Raw genomic sequence first — 20,585 nt, forward strand, 5'->3', positions numbered from 1 at the left:
CCAAGTTGCGTATTTTTAATGGCATCATCATCGCTGTTAGGCTTCTGCCAGAGTAATTTGCCACTTTGAAGGTTTGCCGTGATATTATTTTTTTATGATCTGAAGAGCATCTGTGAAAAGATGAAGGTAACGTTACTGTGCACACCGCAGCCTTGCTTTGGGATGACAGATGGCTGCAGAGGCTCGAGGTCCATTAGGAGCGATGCGAGAGTTGGTCGTCGATCAATAGATCTGCGGTCATTGTTTGGTGTTGCTGCTTCTGCATTTTCTTTTTATTCTGAAATCACCCGGCAACTTGTAACGACACGCGGGGCACGCGGGGCGTGAGCATTCTTTGTCTGCCTGCCTGCCTGCCTGCGTGCGTACCAACGCGGTGTTTGGATCCAGCCCGATTGTGGTACGACTTTACTCGACTGGAGCGAGTTTTGTTTCCCAGTTAAAACCTGCGCACACATTTGCGATGTGTCTTAATTCTACTTTTACCCTCTGCGTTGCCGCATGGTGTGACAGAGTGTGCCAGCGTTCTATTGTTTTTTTACTCTTTAGCCAGCTGCGTGTATGTTTTTGGAAGACGCGCGTAGCAGCGGACAAAGGTCCAATGACCGTTATTAATATATTTTTGTACGCACGCACGTACTTACTGCCACGCCGAGGTCATTTGTGCTGATATTTCACTTTTTATTAGAACATCTCCGCTGCAACGTCAGGAAAGATATCACCACGCGACGCATTTCAATACCCCCTGGCATTAAAATCAAATCTTTTAGTGGGCCCCGCCTCTGTGAGAGTAGCGAACGGCGCTCGCTGGACTGCTGGCGCGTGCGTACATGATCTTATTGTATAAAGCGCCGTCGCTCACTAAATTGAATTGCACTGACTATGAGTTTTTTTTTTTTTACAATTTGTGAATGAATTACCACTCTTGGCTGCCTGATACTTCAACACCGGATGTTATATATTTTTTTCACGTGGTCAGCGGTGGATCGCTCACGCCGCTCCGCAGTTATTAACCCGATTGATCGCGTCATTGTTTAACGGGCGGCCCCCTTAACGGCATTGCTTTTTTGCCGCGGGGGTCACTCTTTAACATTCGCGATTAACCCCTCAAAGGAACGCGTTGCCACTAACGCAGCGTGTGATTTAATGCGGGATTTGTTACCAGCCGTGAGTTATCGTGCGGCACGGCTAATGCTCATATAAATGTTTATAAAATATCATCAAAATCGAGGTGGCCTGGGTGGCTGAGAGAGTTCACAGACGGTGAGCAAGAATGGCTGAGATCATGGGTTCGAAGCCAGGATTCAGCCAGTGGTGATGAATCTGGGTATAAGCACATTCACCAACGATGGTGCACACAAAAAATATTCAATTGAATTTTTCACTTAGTTTTTTTTCTTCCATATTTTAGAATTAAACACTTTGATTGGATTGCCATTGGACAAAACTGTGCAGGCTGTATACAATCTGTGTGCCTAGTGATCAAGAGGATCACTAGAACCTGGTTGTTGATGTCGATTACTGAGATGAAGGGAACGTGAAACAATCAACAGTTCCAATTGTTTTTGTAACGTATATCGTTTTGAGCAAGTAGGTGTACCATCCTCAATCCGCTGTCGCTGCCACCCCAGGTACCTGACAAAGCGGGAGCAGCGTCTGCGTGAGCGCCGGCGCCGTGCCAAGGAGCTGCTGCTGTGGAAGCAGCGGCTGGACACGGAGGAGGAGGAGGTGCGCAACATCGAGCGGCTGGCGGTGCGCTCGCGGCACGAAGACCGCGGGCGCCAGAACGGGCGGCTGAGGGCGCCGCTGGGCGCCACGCCGCCGAGTTCGCAGCGCGAAGGTGAGTGGCGGCGGGCAGCCACCGGGGGTTACGTCCGGCGTCGGCACCGGCTTCGGCGCCATGGTGTTAACGACCTTGCCTGGTATGCAGGAGATCGTGGGTTAGATTCCGACCCTGACGCCTGTATATTTGGAGTACGGATGTCTCTTTCCCCGTGGTCGCGTGGATTTTTCTCTGGGACCCACCGATATTCCCTCCACATTTAGAAACATGTGTTTAGAGTATTTGGCCTATGTAAATTTCCGGACGATAAGCCACTTTGTTACACGATCATTTGTGGCCAGGTCGCTTGTGAAAAAGAGCTATTTTGCTTTGTGGGCCTTACCTGGTAGAATTAATTATAGTTTAGTTTTCATAGCATAGCTTCCTGCTAGCGGTGCTGTGGTGGGCTCTTAACCCCCTACGTGTGCCTGTCCCATCGTCGCCATTTGTCGAGTTGAATTAGTTAGTGGACGTTGTTAACCGTGGTGGTTAAACAGCGTAGATGAGACGTTCGCCTTGTGGGGAAGTCAAGGGTGGAATAAACTCTCCCCCGCCTGAGCAACGTGGACATTCCACTCTCGGCTCAGGGATGTGATCAAATAGATTAGCCCGGTGGTGGTGCTTTTCAAGCCCGGCTTTTGTTGTCCAATGTTATTGAAACGGTGTTGGTCCGTTGTGTGCGTGCGCAGTCCTGCTTGCCGTCTCCAGCAGCCCCACGCTGACGCCCAGGGACAGCTCCGTGCGCTCCGTGTCCAACGCAGACACCGAGAGAGACAACCTCCGAGACAAGTCGTGGCGAGCGACCGACAACCTCTCCGAATGGTCCCTGTCCATCAGGACTGCGTCCGGTGAGCGCCGCTCTCCTCCTTCCTCTTCTTCCCGCTGGCTTCCCTCCACCCTCCACCTGCTTCTCTTTCCTCACTCGTCCCTGTCCCAGGCCATCACCTCCGCGTCCGCTACCCGCAATCGTTCACTTCCTGGTTCGCCGCTTTGAACAAACGCCTTTGCTCGGCCTGCCTCTTTGTCTCCATCCCGGTGCTTCTATTGGTCATCGCCTGTCTTGCTCAGCTCCTCTTTACAGCCCTGAACCTGCGGTGGGAATTCCACATTTGTATGGCGGGGGGCACAAATCTCCACAACTGCTGTTGACTTCCCCGCCAAGTGGTACTCATCTTACAGACCCCCCGCAGCGGTGTATCATCGCTCTTAACGTTCCTCTCCGACCGTCGCCCTCAACCCAAACCTCTGCTCGCTTTCTCCCCCCGTTGGCTTCGTCCGCAGAGTCGGAGTGCTCCAGCGAGGTGGAGGGGCGCATCGTGGCGCTGCGCGACGAGCTGGCTCGCCGCAAGATGATGGTGGAGCGGCTGCAGAAGGAGCAGCGTCGCCGCGCCAGGGAGCGGCTCAGAGCCCACGAGTCGAGCCTGCGCCTCCAGCTGCAGGTCAGACCAGGAGCCGTCGATACCTTGCCGGCATCGGGGGCGGCTCAATCATTAGAAGGAGCCCGGCCTCCTACGTTGTCTGTAAAGTCCGCCCCGGGTTTTTTTTTCTGGCACGTTGAAGCGAGGAGAACTGGTCTGGCGGGCGGCCCAACGCTTGTGAGTTTTATACGTTGTTCATGCATCGTTACAATAACGCAATTGGAATTGAAAGAAAAGGTTATAGCACGGAGCTGGCACCATTGAAAGGCCGTGTTGGAATCGAGGCGAGAGCCGCCTGTGGTTAATCCGCATTCTCAAAGTGTAGCAAGTTGAGGGGCTCTGCCCAGCCACCAATGATTGTACAAAAAAACCCCCCATCATATAAAAATTTGTTTGTGACTTAATTTTAGTTAGATTCCAGCTCTGAAAATATCGATTTGATCATCACGTGACAAACGTTACTGCTGCCCCCCATTCGTTCTCTAACACAGGGTGATACACTGCTCTGCAAGAGGTCCAAACAGATGCGTATTTTCACGACCAAACGCCGATGGCACAATCAGTATAACATTGGGGAAAGAGATAAACGTATACTAAAATTGGAACTTCATTTAGTATTTTTAGCATAGCTGTAATTGCTTTAATGCGCTTTCACAGCTCCTTGTGCAGCTCTGTAATACCACGCTTCGTGACTAAACGAAAGGGACGTTGGATGCGAGATACGTGGCATTCCTCAACTTGAACCGTTTGACAAAATAAATAAGAGCACAATGCAATCGCGCTTAGCATAAAAATAACAAAACCTGTGGGGCCCCTTCCAAGTGCTTTGTTGTTCAGCTTGGGCATAACATTTCACGTTTTGTAGAAGCGTCTCCTTTTTTCATCCTTTTCACATGAAAAGTGTCCTAGATGCCAGGATTTAAGGTGATTTCGTGAATTAATGAAATGCACCGCCATTCATCCGGCGTGGGAGTAAATAGAATGTACGAGATCGGACGCCTGCCACCGACCTTCATTGTCGCCGCGTGACGTTTGCTTCGCAGCAGCAACTTTCGCGCTTGGCTCGTCCAAAGGCAAAACGGCGGGCCCCCCGCGATCGTGCGCGAAGAAACATTGCATGCAACTTCGACAGATTGGATGGATATAGGTTTAATTTATCGCAGCAGTAAGGGCTCCAAGAACTGTTCAGCTCCATATTCAATGGGCTTCCCGCGACGGTACATATGCTATAACAGTACAGTCGTGATACACGGGGGTTATTTGTCTTTGTATCTGTGTTGAAGTACGTATGTGTGTCGTCGCATTTGCATGCGACTAATTATGTGTCTCTTATGTGTGCACGTCCTTACCTTCGTGCACGTACTTTTGCATGTGTGTATCTGTCCGCGTGTTTTCTGTGTGTGTGTGCTATCCCTATGTGTGTGCCGGATGCATGCGTCGCTATCCCCCTACGTGTGTGCCTGTGTGAACGTTCTTGTGCGTCCGCGTGTCTGCGTCCTGTCTGCGTTCTCCTCCCCCCAGGCCTATGACACCTTTATCTGCAAGGCACAGGGCGAGCTCGAGAACAGCAAGGAACCTCACCCATCCTTGCGGCCACACGCCAGGACCCACAGCTCGCTCGAGTAGGGCCCCGCTCTGTCCGATACCGGTCACACACCCTGTCCCATTCCTTTTCATCCATGAGCCCACGCCAGAGATATGTCACTTTTGTCAGTACCATCTGCGGGGGCACAACTTCAGCAGTTGCAAGTTCGTTCTATCGCCAATGACGGTGAATAATGTGGCAACCACTTGAAATGAAAGGGGTTATCAAGTAATTCACTCGTACTGGCTGCACAACTCAATTGGCACGACTAAACAATCGCTACCTTAGACGGTACCGGTTTCTGCTCTGGCCCATGGACTACGTAAACCCTAAAAGCATCGAGGAATTGTAACACTCGCACACACAACCACAACATATAGGAATCTGTCTTCCCTTTCAAAAGAGCGATGGTGCAGCAAGCACTCCAGGTAAGATTCTTTAGTCATTTACCCTCCAATTTTGACACTGAGAGCAGGAGCAGTGGGGCAGTGGTTAGCACACTGTGTGTTTGTGAACTCGTTTGTGGAAGAAAGGCAGTCACTCTTTATAAAAAAATGATTGAGGCAAACATCCCAGACCTGCAATAGACCATTGACATACATTTTGACAAATATTGTAAATGTGTAAAAATATCGTATATTCCAGAACATTGCAATGGCATTGTGTTGTATTATTATGCCGTGTGCAACGTATAACGGGTGACAAAGAGTTAGTAGTTGGCTTGGGCGCGGCGCGTCGCTGGAAGCGACGATGGCCCTGTGGTCAACAACAGTGACGGGGTGGGAGATAAAGATAACCCTTAGCCCGACGGGGCGTCCACCACGCAGGTGATGGACGACGAGGTGAGCTCGCGTGCAGCTGTTAGGGCCATCGTTACGTCGCGAGACCTTGGGAGAGGTGGCGACTGCTCGTGGGTTGATCTTGGTTGATGATGGTCATGATGATGTAATATATCGATTCTTTTTTCTACTCCATGCAGCCTGGACACGAAGCCAGCGAATGGGAGCTCTGCTCAAGCTGAGACTACGGCAACGCAGACCGCCTCGTTTGAGCAAGGTGAGGTCACTGATGCTCCCCCACGCACACACGTGCATTTTTTTGTTACCGAAAATGTTACGATTATTATTAAGCCTCTTGTAATGGGGGCCAGTTAGCAAAGGTTTTTACGTACAAATGATAATGCAGAATTATTATTATTTTGTTTCCCCGATGTGTGCCCATCGATGTGTACCCTGACCGCTGCACTCTTATTATTCAGGGTCCTTCTCTTCCCTGGCGATATCAGCATCCAAAGACAGCTCCGCGCCGAGCGATGACCTCTCGGAACGGCCGAGCCTTCGAGAGGAGATGTCCGGCTCGCTTCCCGTGCCGAGCGCCGCTGCTCGGCGCGATGACGTCCCCTCGCCTGATGCCGGCTCGCCAACCCCGCCTCTCGGCGTTTCCGTCCACGACAACTCGACTTTCGAACCTGCCGAGCCAAGCTCCCCGAACTCGTCCGCCGGTCGATTCGCCGATCCGGCAGCGGAAACGTCGTCCACCTCTTCGCTGCCGGACGACGACGACATCGTTGGCCCTTCCGACGCCCGCGCCGTGCCGATGGCGAAGAACTTGCGCGACGAGCCTCCTTCAGGACGCGTGGCCGGAAACTCGGAGGGCTTGGGTCAGGGATCGGAGGTGGCGTCGTCTGCAGACGAGTCGATCGCGCCAGAAGCCGTTGGCGGCGACGTTGGCCTTTCGTTGCAAACTCCAGACTGCTTCGGTGAGAGCGAACACGTGAGCCGGCCGACCGAACGTCAAGATGACGGTGATGAGGTGAAGACGGCGGTGAAGAAGGCAGTGGACGCTCCACCCTGCTGGGAAGTGCACGATCTCGTACCGATCGGCTCTGGTGGCGCCGTGGAAACGCACAGAGACGATGTGACATCGGCGAGCGATTCCCGCGGCGGCAATTCGGCGGTGCTTGCATCGGGGGTCGGTGGTTTTGGTGGCTTCGCCATGGAGCTGCTTGCGCAGTCGTCGGGTCTCGTCGCAGACGAGCTGCCCGCGATGGTCGTCGACACGACGGCATCGCAGACGTGCGAGAGCGGCGACGAGGTGCAGGTGCCTAACGGTCCGGACGTTGTTCCCCAATCGTGGTCGGTGGATTTTTGGCAAGAGCCTCGCGGAACCGTGATTCGTAACATTTTACCCGATGCCGGAACGACACCAGACTCTGCTCTGCCGAACATTACCAATGATGCAAAGATGATCCCGAAGTCATTGTTGGACGGGGATCTCTCCGACTCGGAGGAGTTTGAATTCTCCTCCAACTTTTCCTCCGCCGACGCCTCGGACATCAGCAGCTTGCTCATGAAGTCCACTTCCACGTTTGAGAGCGTCTCTTCTCCCAAGAGCCACGACATGAACCTGCCCTTCGACGAAGCGGAAAGTGTCGAGACCGGACAGACGGCACGGGACGAGGCTGAGACCGCCAGCCGGAAGGGCGACATGGATGCGGAGACGTGGCGATTCCTCAGCCCAAGGTCGCCGAGCCAGGAGCCCGGTAAGGATGAGAACGAGCAACGAGACTCAGAGCCGGTGCCGTTATCGCCACTGCCATCGCCCGCTCGGTCCGAGCTCACGGGCCCCACGAGCAGCGATCAGGACGACCCATTGGCCGGCATCCAGCTCGGCGAGCAGCTGTTCGCTGAGGTCGCTAAATTTGTCGATGGCGTGATTGCCGAAGCGCTCAAGCAGGTGTCTGAAGCAGCCGTCGCAGAGGCAGCGGCAGCAGCGGCAGCAGCGGCAGCGGCGTCTGTTGTCGCGGACAGTCGTGTGGGCACAGCTATTGTCAGCAGTGATGGTGACGTGGACGTCACCAAGATTTCAGGAGCGGTCGTTGATCGTCAAAAAGTCTACGAGTCTTCAAGAACGGAGGCCGCGGCGCCGCAAGACGCAGGAACGGTCGGCGTTCCCGTGGACCTGTCTGTAGCTGCGAAGCCTGCCGGAGACGACCACCGCGACGACGACGATGACGAAGACGACGATGACGACAGATCGATGTACAGCCGCGTGTCCGCCCCTGACGGTGAGGATTCGAAAGGAACCCCGTCAGGAAGCGTCAGTCGCCGCTCAAGCGTTGGCAGCGTCGTCTCGGTTTCGGACGCCGACGAAAATGCTCAGCCGTCCTGGCTGGCGCCGTACGCGCCCGACGATCAGTCCCTCTACACGCCCCTGCTGGACATGCTCGCGAGGGAGAAGGGCCGCCTGCAGGCACAGAGGACCGACGCCGTGCCCTTGAGAGAGGGGACTTGCGAGCAGCTGCGGCGGCAACACCCGGAGCTGGAGAAGCAACGAGAGGAGCTGCGGCAGCAGGAGGAGCTGCAGAAGCAGGAGGAGCAAGAGCAGCAGCAGAAGCAGGAGGAGCAGCAGAAGCAACAGGAGCTGCTGAAGCAGAAACGGCAGCAGGAAGACAAAGAGAAGCAGAAGCAACAGGAACTGCAGCAGGAAGAGCAGCAGCAACAGCCGGAAGACGAATGCAAAACAAACAACGCGGACACAGTCGCCAACGGACTCGTCGGCAAGTTTGTGTCGGAAGTCTTCGACCAGTATCTGCAGCTGCGGCAGGCGCGGAATGATAAGATCGCCCGGGCAAACACCCTCTTGGAGCCGGCGACACCACCGCAGCCGTCTCAGCCGTCTCAGCCGCCACGGCTCGACAACGGTTTCGCCGGACACGACGACTCGAGGGCGCAGAGCAGCGGGCCAGGACCGCAGGGGGGGATCGACTTCGAGACGGAGAGGGCCTTCCCGCCGGAGCCGACCGCGAGGCCGGTAAGCGACGCTGGCGACAGCAGCAACGCGCTGCCGGTGCCGGGAGACACTAAGCCCAGTTAACGTTTAAATGCAAATTCCATCCGTAGTTTCGATTCGAAGGAATCTAGATCGGGGCGACACTCTTTGAATTAATGTGTCGCATTGTGTGGCCCCTTGGCTCGAGATTTCGAGCACCGTTGAGACCCTGGGGTTCGATTTCCCGGCTCCGGCCACCGATGATTAAACGGGGTCTCATTAATATCAATTCGTAAGCTTACTAGGCGTCGAATTGCACGTATGAGAAGAATCGGAGGTGTTTCGATATTGTACGAGCTGTACAGCAATGGGTGATTGTCACTCTCGCAGCCACTGGAGGTGCTGCCACCCATCGCGGTGGTAAACAAATGAATCGATCCTTGGATTGAATGGTGAACTTGAATCGCGGCAATTAAATTCGCCGGTGGCAGTGGGTGATTCATTCCTTCCACCCCTGAAGGACGCCAGATGATTTATTTTATTTCATTGTTAACAAATTAAAAGACTTCATCCGAGGCTTTCTTCTGGGAAGTCCATCTCGAGTCGCTTACGATTTATAAAAATTTACTTTATAGCCCTAATCCATTAAAAATATTACCTCTTGCGCTCCGGCCACTCTTCATGTCCACCCGTATTCTAAAAACAGGCAGCGGGGGCGTTCACACACAGGACGGATGAGGAAGTGCCTCTGCATTTGTCGTGACGCTTTGCGTCAGCGGGCCAGCGAGCTTGCACAATGATGAGTGGGCAGCTTTAAGAGCGACGTGGGAGAGGGAAGTTAAAGACTATGGGGGTCATAAATAGACTTTTGATGGAGTGACATCATCTTCTGAAGCACGTCACACCACAGCAGCGACGCCAGAATGTCGATATGTATCGTTAGTTCCTCAATAACAAGCCTTTAAACTAGTGTGGGACACCATTGGAGAACCTCCTTTGCCAGTAGCAAAATATGATAATTGGTTTTTTACCCTTTTATCTGGCAACAAAACTGACACCTTCTTTTGTGTGGGACAGCTCAGAAGATGCTGCCCGGGTTGGGCATCTACAAAATAAGAGCTCTTGTTGTTTGCTTTTACATCTCACGCTGGTGAATTTTCATGATTTCTAAAAATTCACGACAATTGTCAACTAAACAGCCGTGCACGCGAGGGACGTGTAGTCCTCCGCTGCCCCGGTCACTCTCCGCATTGGGCGTGATGCCGCGTTTCCCCCACCAGGTAGCGCTAACACTTATTTCGATTTTGCACGGAGAAATATTACGATGAGGTTTTTTTTTTACCTTTGGTCAGAGGTAGAGAAACTCGTGCCCAGGGGGGGCAGATATGGCCTGCAACCTTATTAGCTGTTGTCCACGGGTGTGTGAGGCTTACCACTTCGAAATGGCCTGCAAATGATAGTAGTCCGTACCTCTGATTGGCATGGTTGGCTACGTACGGTGCGAAAGAAGTTCTACATGCATGCATACATACATACGTCCATCACTGCAAGCAACTGAGCTGCACTAATCGAGTACTCGAGGGCAATAGTGTTCATCTTCCCAAATCTATGTGTTTCATATTTGCCTCCTCAGTCACTTCTGTCAAAGTAAGGGCCTTTGCATTGAAATCTTATTCGGCCTTCAGAAAATAAAAGGTTTCCCCACCCCTGACCTAAGTGAGAGGTTAAATAAACATTTTTTTTAATTTTACCAGGTAAGGCCCCCTGAGATTTACAGCTCTTTTTTCACAAGCGACCTGGCCACAAATGGTAGCGCAACAAAGTGGCTTATCACGTGGGAATCTAAATGTGGAGGGAATAATCGGAGGGCCAGGAGAAAAATCCACATGATGACGTGGAGAGAGAAATGCAAACTCCAAATATACAGTCGTCAGGGTCGGGATCGAATCCACGACCTTCTGCATGGCAGGCGAGGGAGTTACCATCTCGCCATCGCGGCTCCCAATAGCTCTCACCTGGCTAACCTTCCTGTGCCCAGGTGAGCCCCGAGTGCGACCTGGACTCGAGCGAAGACCTCAGCACGCCGCTGGCCCAGATGCGGCTGAGCAGCGCGCTGCTGGAGGCCGGCCTTCTGCAGGACGACCAGGACTGGTTCGACGAGGACTTTGGCTTGAGCAGCAATCGCCGAGCCTTGCGGCAGCAGCAACAGCAGCAGCAGGTGGGAGGCAATGAAGTCGTCTTGCTGCACCAGTGCTGTTCGAGTGTTTTAGCTCAGAGTGTTGTTGGCAAAGGACCCGTTGACGCATTGCATTGAGAGCGCCATATCAAAGCAAACTTGTAGTGGCAGTTACTCGCGATTATCCGTGAGCAGGTTGTTCGGGTTTTTTGGTTCAACCGTGCCCACAAAAAATACATTAAATTTAATGTTTTGACATCATTATATGCACTTCACTTGTGTCTTGGTACCCACTTACTGCAGGCCCCATTGAGCTAAGCAGCTCTGCGATAGAAGGACAGCCACAGCCTTGGGCTGTCGGTAGTGGCATCAGTTACAGGACATGGCAGGGTGGAGGGAATGTGCAAACCAACAAGAACAAAAACACCGACAATTATTTACGTGCAACCCATGTCAGAACAAGAAAAAAAACTATTCTCTAAGAGGTAGCGGCGACTTGGGGGAAGGCCTTCTGCCAGCAGTGGATTGATAATGGCTGATGATGACGATGATGATAAAATGTTTCGTACTGTCCGTGTTTTGTTTTATCGAGCGTTGTGACTGTAATGTGTCGACTCGATACGTTTGAGATTCCGGATTAATCGCTGGCGGCCGCCACGCCCGTGGTTTTTTTGCTAAGACTCAAGTCCGGTTGTGTGCCGTGTGTTCTTCTTTTGGCCTTTTTATATTTTGGTATTGGCAAGTGAGACGCGGATCTTGGATGTAAGTGGCCGTGAGTAGGCAGCAGCCATATCTCTGCAAAGTGAACGCCGAGTTCCCGATCGATTCCTCTTGGCTCCGGAAATGGCTTCTTCCTGTGAAGACAAAAAACGCGGCAGAATAAAACAAAAGAGATTCGTATAACTCGGCGGAAATGAGCGTCGGATCAATAAGCGCCCGCTGTGAATGTGTCTCCGGTGAACAAAATCGCCCGAAACGGGCCCGACGTTGCCAGACTCCACAAGCTAAGCCGGGTCGAGCCTGCATGGTGCTTGTATGGGCGCCCACTGTACGCAAGCAGGTGGTCAGAGGCAGCTGTGGGCCTCTGTGGTGGGCAGCGGTGGGCGGTGGAGCACAATCCATTGTTGTTCTGTAACTTCGGCGCTTCCACGTATGTGCTAACCTGCCTTCGCCAACCGGCCGCGCTGACCACGGTCCGGGCCATGTGACGTGGCCCTCGTCCGGGTGGTGAGCGTAGTAGAGGACATCGGTGTTGCTGCGTTAGCGCTGCCGCCACGATGTGCTTCGTAGAGAGCCCCTCCTGTGGGTATTCTGGCCTTTATTTTCGCACCGCTCAGACATCGTGTAATAGATGGGAGTACCCACACTTTACCCCGCCAAGTGATGTAAATATCATCTGACTGCGGTGTACCCATTTATACTGCTGGGGAGGCGGAGGCGGCAGAGGGGAGGGTTATTTAAGAAACTTTCCAACTGCCGCGCCGGGAAATGGAATCGAACCTGCGACCTCCGGATTGCCAATCCGGCATGCTCACCATTGCACCGGCATCATTGCAGTCGGGATTCTCAGAATGATCGTGATCATGATTTTGAGTCTCAACATCCGGACGTGCGATTCGCTCCCCCTCGCAGAGCCTTCGGGGCGTGCGGTTCGGCGAAGGGGGTCGCCCGGGTTCTCCGGAATCGGTCGGTGCCACGGCCGGGCGCATCGTCGACGTGAAGGCCAAGGAGGAGGAGGAGGAAGAGAGGGCAAAGGAGGAAGAGGAGGAGGAGGCGCTGTTCGCCGTGCCGCACTCGCACGCCGAGGTAGCGGCGCTGGTGGGCGCCGCTCTCTCCGAGCTGGACAAGCTGACGGAGCTGGGAGAGAACGCGCGCCACGTCACGGCGCCGCGCTCCTACCTGGGTGCCGACTGCCGGGGCCAGGACATCGAGAGTGTGAGCCGCCGCGTCTACAAGCAGGTGCGTGGGCGGGGAGGGGGGGCCGGGGTGCGATGGGTGCATCGCACGTAGCATGCGGTCCAGCACTGTGTTGGGGCAGCGAAGGTTGCCCTTGCAGCCCAGCTAAGACCAGGCCGACCTATCACTACCCCAACTCTTGTTCTGTTGTCACCATAACTACACCGCCACTTGTAATAATGACAACCCCACTCTTTATTTCAACCACTGTCATCTTACGGTACAATTGTATAATTTTTGCCACAGTCCGTATTCGACCTGACCAAGGAGGTGTTCATGGAACTGCACGCCGACGACCCCAACACCGACCGCCCGCCCTGGATGAAACCTCGCCGCGGATCCTCGCTCTACCTCTGGCGCATCGGGGGCGTGCACAGCGACAACGAGATCGCGGTGAGAACCCCTACGATCTACGCAGCCCGGATCCTCGCTCCGTCTCCGCGGCGGACGTAACTCTAGCTCTCCGCTACAGTGGCCGGCGGTCGGGACTAACGACGGAGCGGCAGCCAAACGGGGTGGAGGGGGGGGAACGCGCCCCACGGAAGGACGTCTTGTCGCGGAGGTGGAACCGACGAGATGGACTCGTGGTGCACGAGCTTCGTGAATTGTTCAGCGGTGGAGCGGATGGATCGGGGCCGATGACGACGATCGTTAACGTTTGTCTGCCATCACGTTAATCCTCCTGTCTGTCTTTCGCTACTCGCTCGCTCCCTCCCACCCATCCCAGACATTGATCCAGACGGAGGTGCTGCGCTCGCTAGGGCTGTTTGAGGGCAGTGCGGCTGGAGACGCCAATGCCGCCAACATCGCCACCGCCGGGCCGGGAATCGGAGGGCGCAAGCCCGACCTCCCACGCGCCGTCAAGTGGGGAAAGAAATCGCGCGACCGTGTCGACATCATCCTGGTGAGACGCGCCGTCACAGCAGACGTGACGGGGTCGGGCAGTTAATTCGTACTGTCCTTAGCCGGGAGGCTCGCGTTCTTGGTGCTGCGCTGCCGTCAGGCACCGGATTGATGCTTGGCTCCGTCGATTTAAATTGGACTCTCACGGTGACAATTTGTGACAATCGAGTTGTTTGATGAAAATGTTGAACTGGTGTTTAGTTGCCTCGTGGGGTTAGGGGTTAGAACTGGTCTTTACTTGGTTCGTGGGTTAGAGCTTGCATCTAACTGGCAGGTTTGGTGTTCAGGGTTAGAGGTAGTGCTGGTGTTTGGCTGGCCAAGTGCAATCGGGTCAGGGCTGATGCTCGCATCCACGTGGTTTGTGTGGGAAGGGCTGATGCCAGGCAGCTCCCCCCTCCCCCACCGCGACCTTCTCATTCTCTCTTCTCTTGTCGGTGTTCACAGCGCCAGTACTTCTGACGCGGTTCACCCTCTCCCGTTCTCATATCCACCCTCGCCCTTGTCATGTCCACCCTCTCTCCCCTCCACCGCCCCCCTCTCACGTCCACAATCTTCCATTGAACCCCCGCCTCCTGTTCGGTCCACCCTCCCATCGTGTCCACCCTGTCATCGTGTCCACCCTCACTGACGTCGCGTCCACCCTCCCCCGCAGGCGCGAGACCTGCACGAGGAGGAGCCGCAGTGGGTGAGCTACGAGGACGACGAGCTGGAGGTGAAGATGCAGGCCGTGGACTCCATCTTCGAGGCACTGCTCGCCGACACGGCTCACACACTCTCACAGATCTATGACAACCGCGCCTTCCGAGCCACCACCACCACCACTTCCAACACCGCCGCCCGGTGACGCCCCGCTCGTCCGTTGGACCCTGTCATGGGGTCGGTCGAACTTGTCGTCCCGAAGGACCAGAGCTGGAACACTGAGCTGCGTTTGCATCCGGAAATGTGTTTCCACGGGCCGCCGCCGCCACCACCACCTCGACCTTGTGACACCCACTCATCCGTCGTACCCTGTCCGCGGGTTGAACTTGTTGATTCTTGAGAGACCAGCGTTGGAACACTGGGGTTCGGGAGGGGGGGGGGCAGGCTGCGTTTTCTTCCGGAAATGTGTTTCCCACCACTGCTGCACGATGCCGATTACGTTCGAAATATTTTTTTTCCCATCCAGCGGTTTGCGATCGTCTCATTCTTTAAGTTGGGCTGCGTTCGTCACGATTCGGCGGTTGAAGTTACTGTCTTCTGTTTACCTTTGTGGTGAAGCAGCGCCCCTCCTGGCAGCAGAGTCTACGCGAACAAATTGTGCGAATCTAAAGTAATTGAAGGTCATGGATTGTGATGTGATGTTTGGATCGTGAGGTTAGACCCTATGCATCATTACATAATAATAATACGCAATAATGTACTGCCGCTTGGCCAATCCACTGCTCTATGAAGGACTCGCGACGTTGTACTGATCATGGGGGTTATTCGACCGTACTTCACCACGCTGGTCGGTGCGGGCTGGTGAACGGAGGTAGACTGACCCAGGACAGGTTCAGATTCAGATATTTCTCAGCGCTGATGTTGGCCGTGACCGGGAATCGAACTCGGGACTCGCCGACTTCACAGCTCGTTCCGCTAACCCGCGCAGTGCCGCCGCCACTGCACCCACTCGGCATCTTGACGTTCACATTCACAATTGGATTTCGCGTATATTCCCGAACAGGACACATTTGCTGATTGAGTTTGCATTAAGTCCTTTCCCTGATGACTGCCGCTGCTGCTGCTGCCGCTTGCTGAGCTTGCCGCGGATTATCCGGTCTCCTGCGAGCGCTCATTTGCATCTCATTTTTTGCTCCGCTGCTGCGTGACAGGGAAACGCACTTCCGGACTCGTTTGTGGCCCAGTGCTCGGAGGTCGTAATTCCAATTGACTCTCTCTCTCTGGCCCCCCCCCCCCCCCAAAGCTTCCGCTCTCAATTCCCTTACGTTCCCACTGTTCTTCCCCTCTTCAGACTGGTCCTTTCGTTCTTCCCAATGTTCCCGTCTTCCTTGCCCATGCTCTTGCTGTACGTGGACACACGGAAAGGGATAAAACCACAACCACTAAAGCGTAATGCAAAATCGGACTTAAGTTAGTTTGGACTTCCTGTACATAGTACTGCAGGAGGCTGTGTCCGTGCGTGCGTTTGTTAAAGGGGTGGACTGTGCAATAGAGTTCGACTCGCGATGACGTGCAGGGCTTCATTTCTCGCTTGAATCATGTTCCCGGCTCGTTGGTCATAGACCGGAGGAGGTGGCACGTGACCCGTAGCCAGCACAGCCGGAGCGAGAGGATGTCTACTGGATGTGGTGTAACCCGGGTAAAAGCTAAGCCCTCACGACGCTTTGGAGCGATGTCCAGACGGCACCGCCGCGCTCGGACAAAAGCACATCGCAGCACCGAGACGCGCCGCTCCGTCGGACGCGGAAGCAACGTGTGTTGCCGGCAGATGCTGTTAACAAACAAGAACAACTACTACAACAACAGAATTGAACGAACATTGCTCGTCTGGTAATGAATTGATGTTGCACTTTCGAGGTGGTTGATTTGTCGTGGGTGAGTAAGGAGATTATGCCTTAATTAAGTTCTGCTGCTAGAATTTACCCGAACACTTTACCTCTCGTGCGTGGGTGGGTGGGTGAGTGGGAATTGGGTTGCGCGGCAGTGGTGCGACCCCGTCGACGCTGTGGGTTGTGACCTGCACCTCGCCCGAGCCTCCTCGTAGGTTCACTCAGCCTGAAATCGTGGAGGCGACGGTGAGGTCTGGGGAGACGATGATGGGCCTTGTGCTGTGGGCCACTCCTCGACCTTTTACCCGCGTGCCGTGCCGGCCTTAATAGGTGCTCGCTAACGGCACTTTCCTCTATAGGCCAAGTGGGCTTAAAGAGAGTTGGGGAGGGGATGAGAGGCGGTGGGGGGGGGATGGCCGTGTGTGTGAGAATCTCCCATTCGCTACAGCGATATCGCCGAGTAAATGCTGAGCGATTGCTTTCAGCGGCTCTGTGATAGAATTCGCGGCACGTCATAAATTCTGGCACGGCGCGCCGACCGCTCGGCCCGTCGCCGCAGGCTGTGGTCTGTCGCGAGTGCCGGGGCGGGGGGGTGGCCTCCATTGTCGGCCAATGGAATCGCGATCCTGTGTATAGCCCTACTCCTAACCTTAAACACCCAACGTGGAATTGTTATTATTGCCGTGCCCTTGTTTTGCACCGCCTGCGCGCGGCTGAGCGCGTGCGATTCACGATTATTTTTACTTTTGTTGTTATGCCGCGTACCTTATGTGCTCCGCGCGCATTCCGTCAAAGGGAGCGCGCTCATGAAACGAGTTCCCGATTTTATATATTTACCTGCCTTAATGACGCACGCAGAGCAAACGTCGCCGTCGGTGTGCGAAATTTGAATTATAATCATGAGAGAGTTTTTCTGACGACCGCTTGGCTGACTTCGGTTGCCCCCCCCTCCCTCTCGCCGCGACCTCCTCCTATTCCAGCGCGCGATGAACGTCGGCGAGATTCCCTCTCGCCGCCTGGGAACCGAAGAGGACGCGCCAACCATTCGAACTCTGTACGACAAAAATGATCGACCCTGGGGACTGCGTTGTCGGACACGCGTTAGCGCAGATATCACAGCCGCGCTCGGTTTGAGAGTCTTGTTTTGGGAAGTATGTTGGGTTCTTGTTTTATTTATTCAGGACTAGTGTGAAATTGTGACTTTTGTGTAAAGCGGGGAGGGGGGGATAGTGTTTGTGCTAGGGTTGAAGTTAAATGGTAATCATGAACGATTCAACTTGAGGCTTTGTTGGTATTCAGGAGAGCTGCACCGTCTCGGGACTCTAACAGGAGGGTCCTGCGTCATTGATTTTGGCCGCATTGCTTCGTGTGGTTGATGGCGTTTCGAATATTTTGTACAAGCGGGGAGCATACCGGAGGAAACCTACGCGCAAAAACGAGCAGGTTTGAAATGTCATTTAAACCCAACTCTTAATTCCAGTCGTAACTGTTGACCCTAACGCAAGCCCTAACACATTGAAATCCATGTTTTTTTTCCCCCGTCAGATTATTAAGCAGTCTCTTCTGATAGACACCCTCACTTGACCACGTAGGGGAGACCTCTCTTGAATTACAGACACCTCCTCACTGTGAACCTTGCTGCCTGCAATGCTGCGAGCGTTAGGGACATAAATATGGTTCGGGCTCAAGATTTGTGTCTGTGGGGTTTGGTTTAGGGGGTGGGCTCTTTGGGTTAGACACATGAATAGGGTTTGTGTTGAGTGCAGAGTCGGGGTTAGGATCTCGCACCAGAATGTAGCCGGTGTCAGGGTCGGTATTGGAATTAGCCGCAGTATAAATGTCAAGCTTAGGACCATCAGTGCCGCCCTTGTCCGGTTCTGGTTGAATCTCGTTCAGCTCCCGTCCAAACACGCAGTGTTGTGCAGAGTTCGACTCGCGTCCACGCGTCCCCTGTGCTCGTGCCGAGTCCCCGTGGTGTTCCCTTCCTGACCGCTTCCCCTCTCGCGTTGCAATAATACACCCCCCCCCCCCCCCCGTGTACACGTGTGTGTATACATGTGTGTGTGTACACGCGCGTGTGTACGAGATTCACTACAGCTGGGCTTCGGACTGCAGTTATCTCGTTCGCTGCGGTCGCGTCTGCTTCCCGCGTTTACCACTCTTCCCAGTTGCAATCGCACGATTTGTCGTGACGCACCGCACGCGCCTGATGTTTGCTAAACGCCTCCCCACGTGACGTTGCGTGATGCGCGTGCCCCCCCCCCCCGCGCGATGTCGCGAGGGTTCTTTGAGAGTTGGAATGGGAGCGCTGTGCATCACGTGTGGGGGGGGGGGGCTTGTTTCGGCAGCATCCGGCGCGTGCGGTGTGTCCACGACGTGATTCACGCGCCTGTGATTGGTGAGCAGGGAAGGGGGGGGGGCCCTGAGTGGTGGGCCGCAAGGCCTGGATTCCGCTTTGTATTGAGGCCAGCTCGGTGTGTGTGTATGTATATATCCGTGAGTTGTAATCTCGTCAATTGTTGTACATAGTGTATTTTATCAAGGGATAATAAGCACAATTATAACTGTTATTATTAATAATGTAATCATTGGACATAATTACGCTGAGCCCGTTTAATCGTGTGTCATTTAAGCAAGTGGGCGCCTTATCCTAACTATAAAATATGTATAACTACGTAAGTTATTGCCGATCTTAATTATTAGTAATTAACTTTAACTGAAGGAGGATGCAATGCAAAAAAAAATAAACGGCTGTTTTGTTTGTGTCGCCACGCAGCGAGTTTTGAAGCTCCGTTATTGACGCGACCGACTTTCACGGGGGGGCTTTCTTTGCGCTCCTGTGACGTCACCGCCTTGTCACCTGTATTAAAGCGCAGCTGATACAAATTAACATAGAGACCACGTGTGTGTACGTGTGTGTACGTGTGTGTACGTACGTGTGGGGAGCGGAGGTATAGCGGTTTGTGCGCCGCGCTACGAATCCGGCGAACCGGGTTCGATTACCGCTCGCGTAAACACCGGTGACGATTATCTGAACCGGTCCTGGGCCTCCCCTAGGTCGACTCGGCCTCATGCGTACCCGGTTCGGTGTGTAGTAAACATCGCCACTGGGGAGACAAAGGCGGCCCAGCGTGGTTTTGGCCACCCACCCCTCGTGCGCCGTGCCGGCCTTCATAGGTGCTACTCGCTAACAGCACTTGCCCCAACACTCTGCGCCAGGCTACGCGGGGGAGCTTTGTCTTGTGTGCGCGCACCGTTGACTCCGCACTTTCATCAATTGACTTTCAAGAGCACGCTACCCAGTAAACATGTCCCGCAGTTGGAGTGTGGTTGGACCAACGTTTGTCCAACGTTCAATCTTCACCGGTCACCAACATTGGCAAGCAGCTTGCGGTGCCAATAATCCGAGCCAGCTTTTAAAGTCACCTGAAAGTTCAAATGTTTTTTTTTTATCGGTTGTCGAAGTCATGAACTCGTGTCAGATTGTCTGCAACACGCGGGCCCGATGTCGAAGAGAAAGCGCTGATTCGTCTGAGGTTCGGATGGAGTTCGTCTGGGGTTCGGATGGAGTTCGTCTAGGGTTCGGATGGAGTTCGTCTGGGGTTCGTGTGGGGTTCGTGTGGGGTTCGTGTGCGGTGCTTGGGGGTGGTAGCCAATTCCACTAACGGCAGTCATTTAACTTTTTGTACAATGCCCATTAATGGGGTATTCTGCCTTATCCCCCGCGGTGTGAAGAGTCTGGACGTGCACCCTGTGAACACTTGCAATGCGCACGCTGCCATTCAACTACTGCTTGCGGTGCGCGTCATCGCCGCTGTCTGGAGTTGCTCGTCAATGGCAATCTTCCCTCCCGGTCCACCGTGGATTGATCAGCGGCGGCGGCGGCGTCGTTGCTGCTCCGAAGTTCATTGCGACGTCTCGTGCACATCACGCGCCGCTTTATTTGTTTTTCGTAAAAAAAAACCCCCACCGCGGGATGACAGGAACGCCCTGCTTGTCCCCACGCCGTTGGGAGCTCGTGGGCTGTTATCTGACCGTGCTCGAATCGCCCGGTTCAAGTTCAAGTTCATTTATTAGGTATAGCCCTGTGAGCCATTCGGCTCTTGAATCGGCTGCAACCGCAACAAACAGAAAACAAAAACATGAACAAGAAAACATCTTAAAGTGACTATGTGCAAACAGAAAATCCAAGAAAAGACAGAAAAATATTGCAGAAAAAGCACCGTACACCAACACTGTGTGCAAAAATCCCAGTGGGATGTAAGTCAAACAACAACAACCACAAGACAACTTAGATTAAGGCCATCAGTCTAACTCTGTACTACAACAAACAAACATGGCCAAACCGAAAAACTTTTCGAAAATCACCAAAATAAAGCCATAAAAGCAATGAAACAGTGATCACAATTAACGACGTAAACATCATGTT

The 20,585-nt window shown here is 53.8% G+C and overlaps 1 protein-coding gene across 2 annotated transcripts in view; it reads left to right on the forward strand.

Annotated features, from left to right (window-relative positions):
* LOC144724255 (uncharacterized) overlaps positions 1 to 19,046 on the forward strand; it is a 51,569-nt gene extending 32,523 nt beyond the window's left edge. The window contains exons 15-26 of one of the 2 annotated variants that reach the window (XR_013586454.1): positions 1,629 to 1,837; positions 2,509 to 2,667; positions 3,101 to 3,258; positions 4,759 to 4,859; positions 5,802 to 5,878; positions 6,081 to 8,635; positions 10,632 to 10,811; positions 12,402 to 12,728; positions 12,972 to 13,118; positions 13,453 to 13,629; positions 14,281 to 17,682; positions 18,243 to 19,046. Coding sequence is in view for 1 of the 2 variants with exons in the window: in XM_078603228.1 (XP_078459354.1) it covers positions 1,629 to 1,837; positions 2,509 to 2,667; positions 3,101 to 3,258; positions 4,759 to 4,859; positions 5,802 to 5,878; positions 6,081 to 8,635; positions 10,632 to 10,811; positions 12,402 to 12,728; positions 12,972 to 13,118; positions 13,453 to 13,629; positions 14,281 to 14,472 (4,282 nt within the window). In the remaining variant the exon portion in view is untranslated. Of the gene's footprint in view, positions 1 to 1,628; positions 1,838 to 2,508; positions 2,668 to 3,100; positions 3,259 to 4,758; positions 4,860 to 5,801; positions 5,879 to 6,080; positions 8,636 to 10,631; positions 10,812 to 12,401; positions 12,729 to 12,971; positions 13,119 to 13,452; positions 13,630 to 14,280 lie in introns of both variants that reach the window. The other variant, XM_078603228.1, reaches the window with a different exon arrangement.
* The last annotated feature ends 1,539 nt before the right edge of the window (positions 19,047 to 20,585 follow it).

Source organism: Lampetra planeri, chromosome 20 (assembly GCF_965212315.1).
Source record: "Lampetra planeri chromosome 20, kcLamPlan1.2.h2, whole genome shotgun sequence".
Lineage (NCBI taxonomy): Eukaryota > Metazoa > Chordata > Hyperoartia > Petromyzontiformes > Petromyzontidae > Lampetra > Lampetra planeri.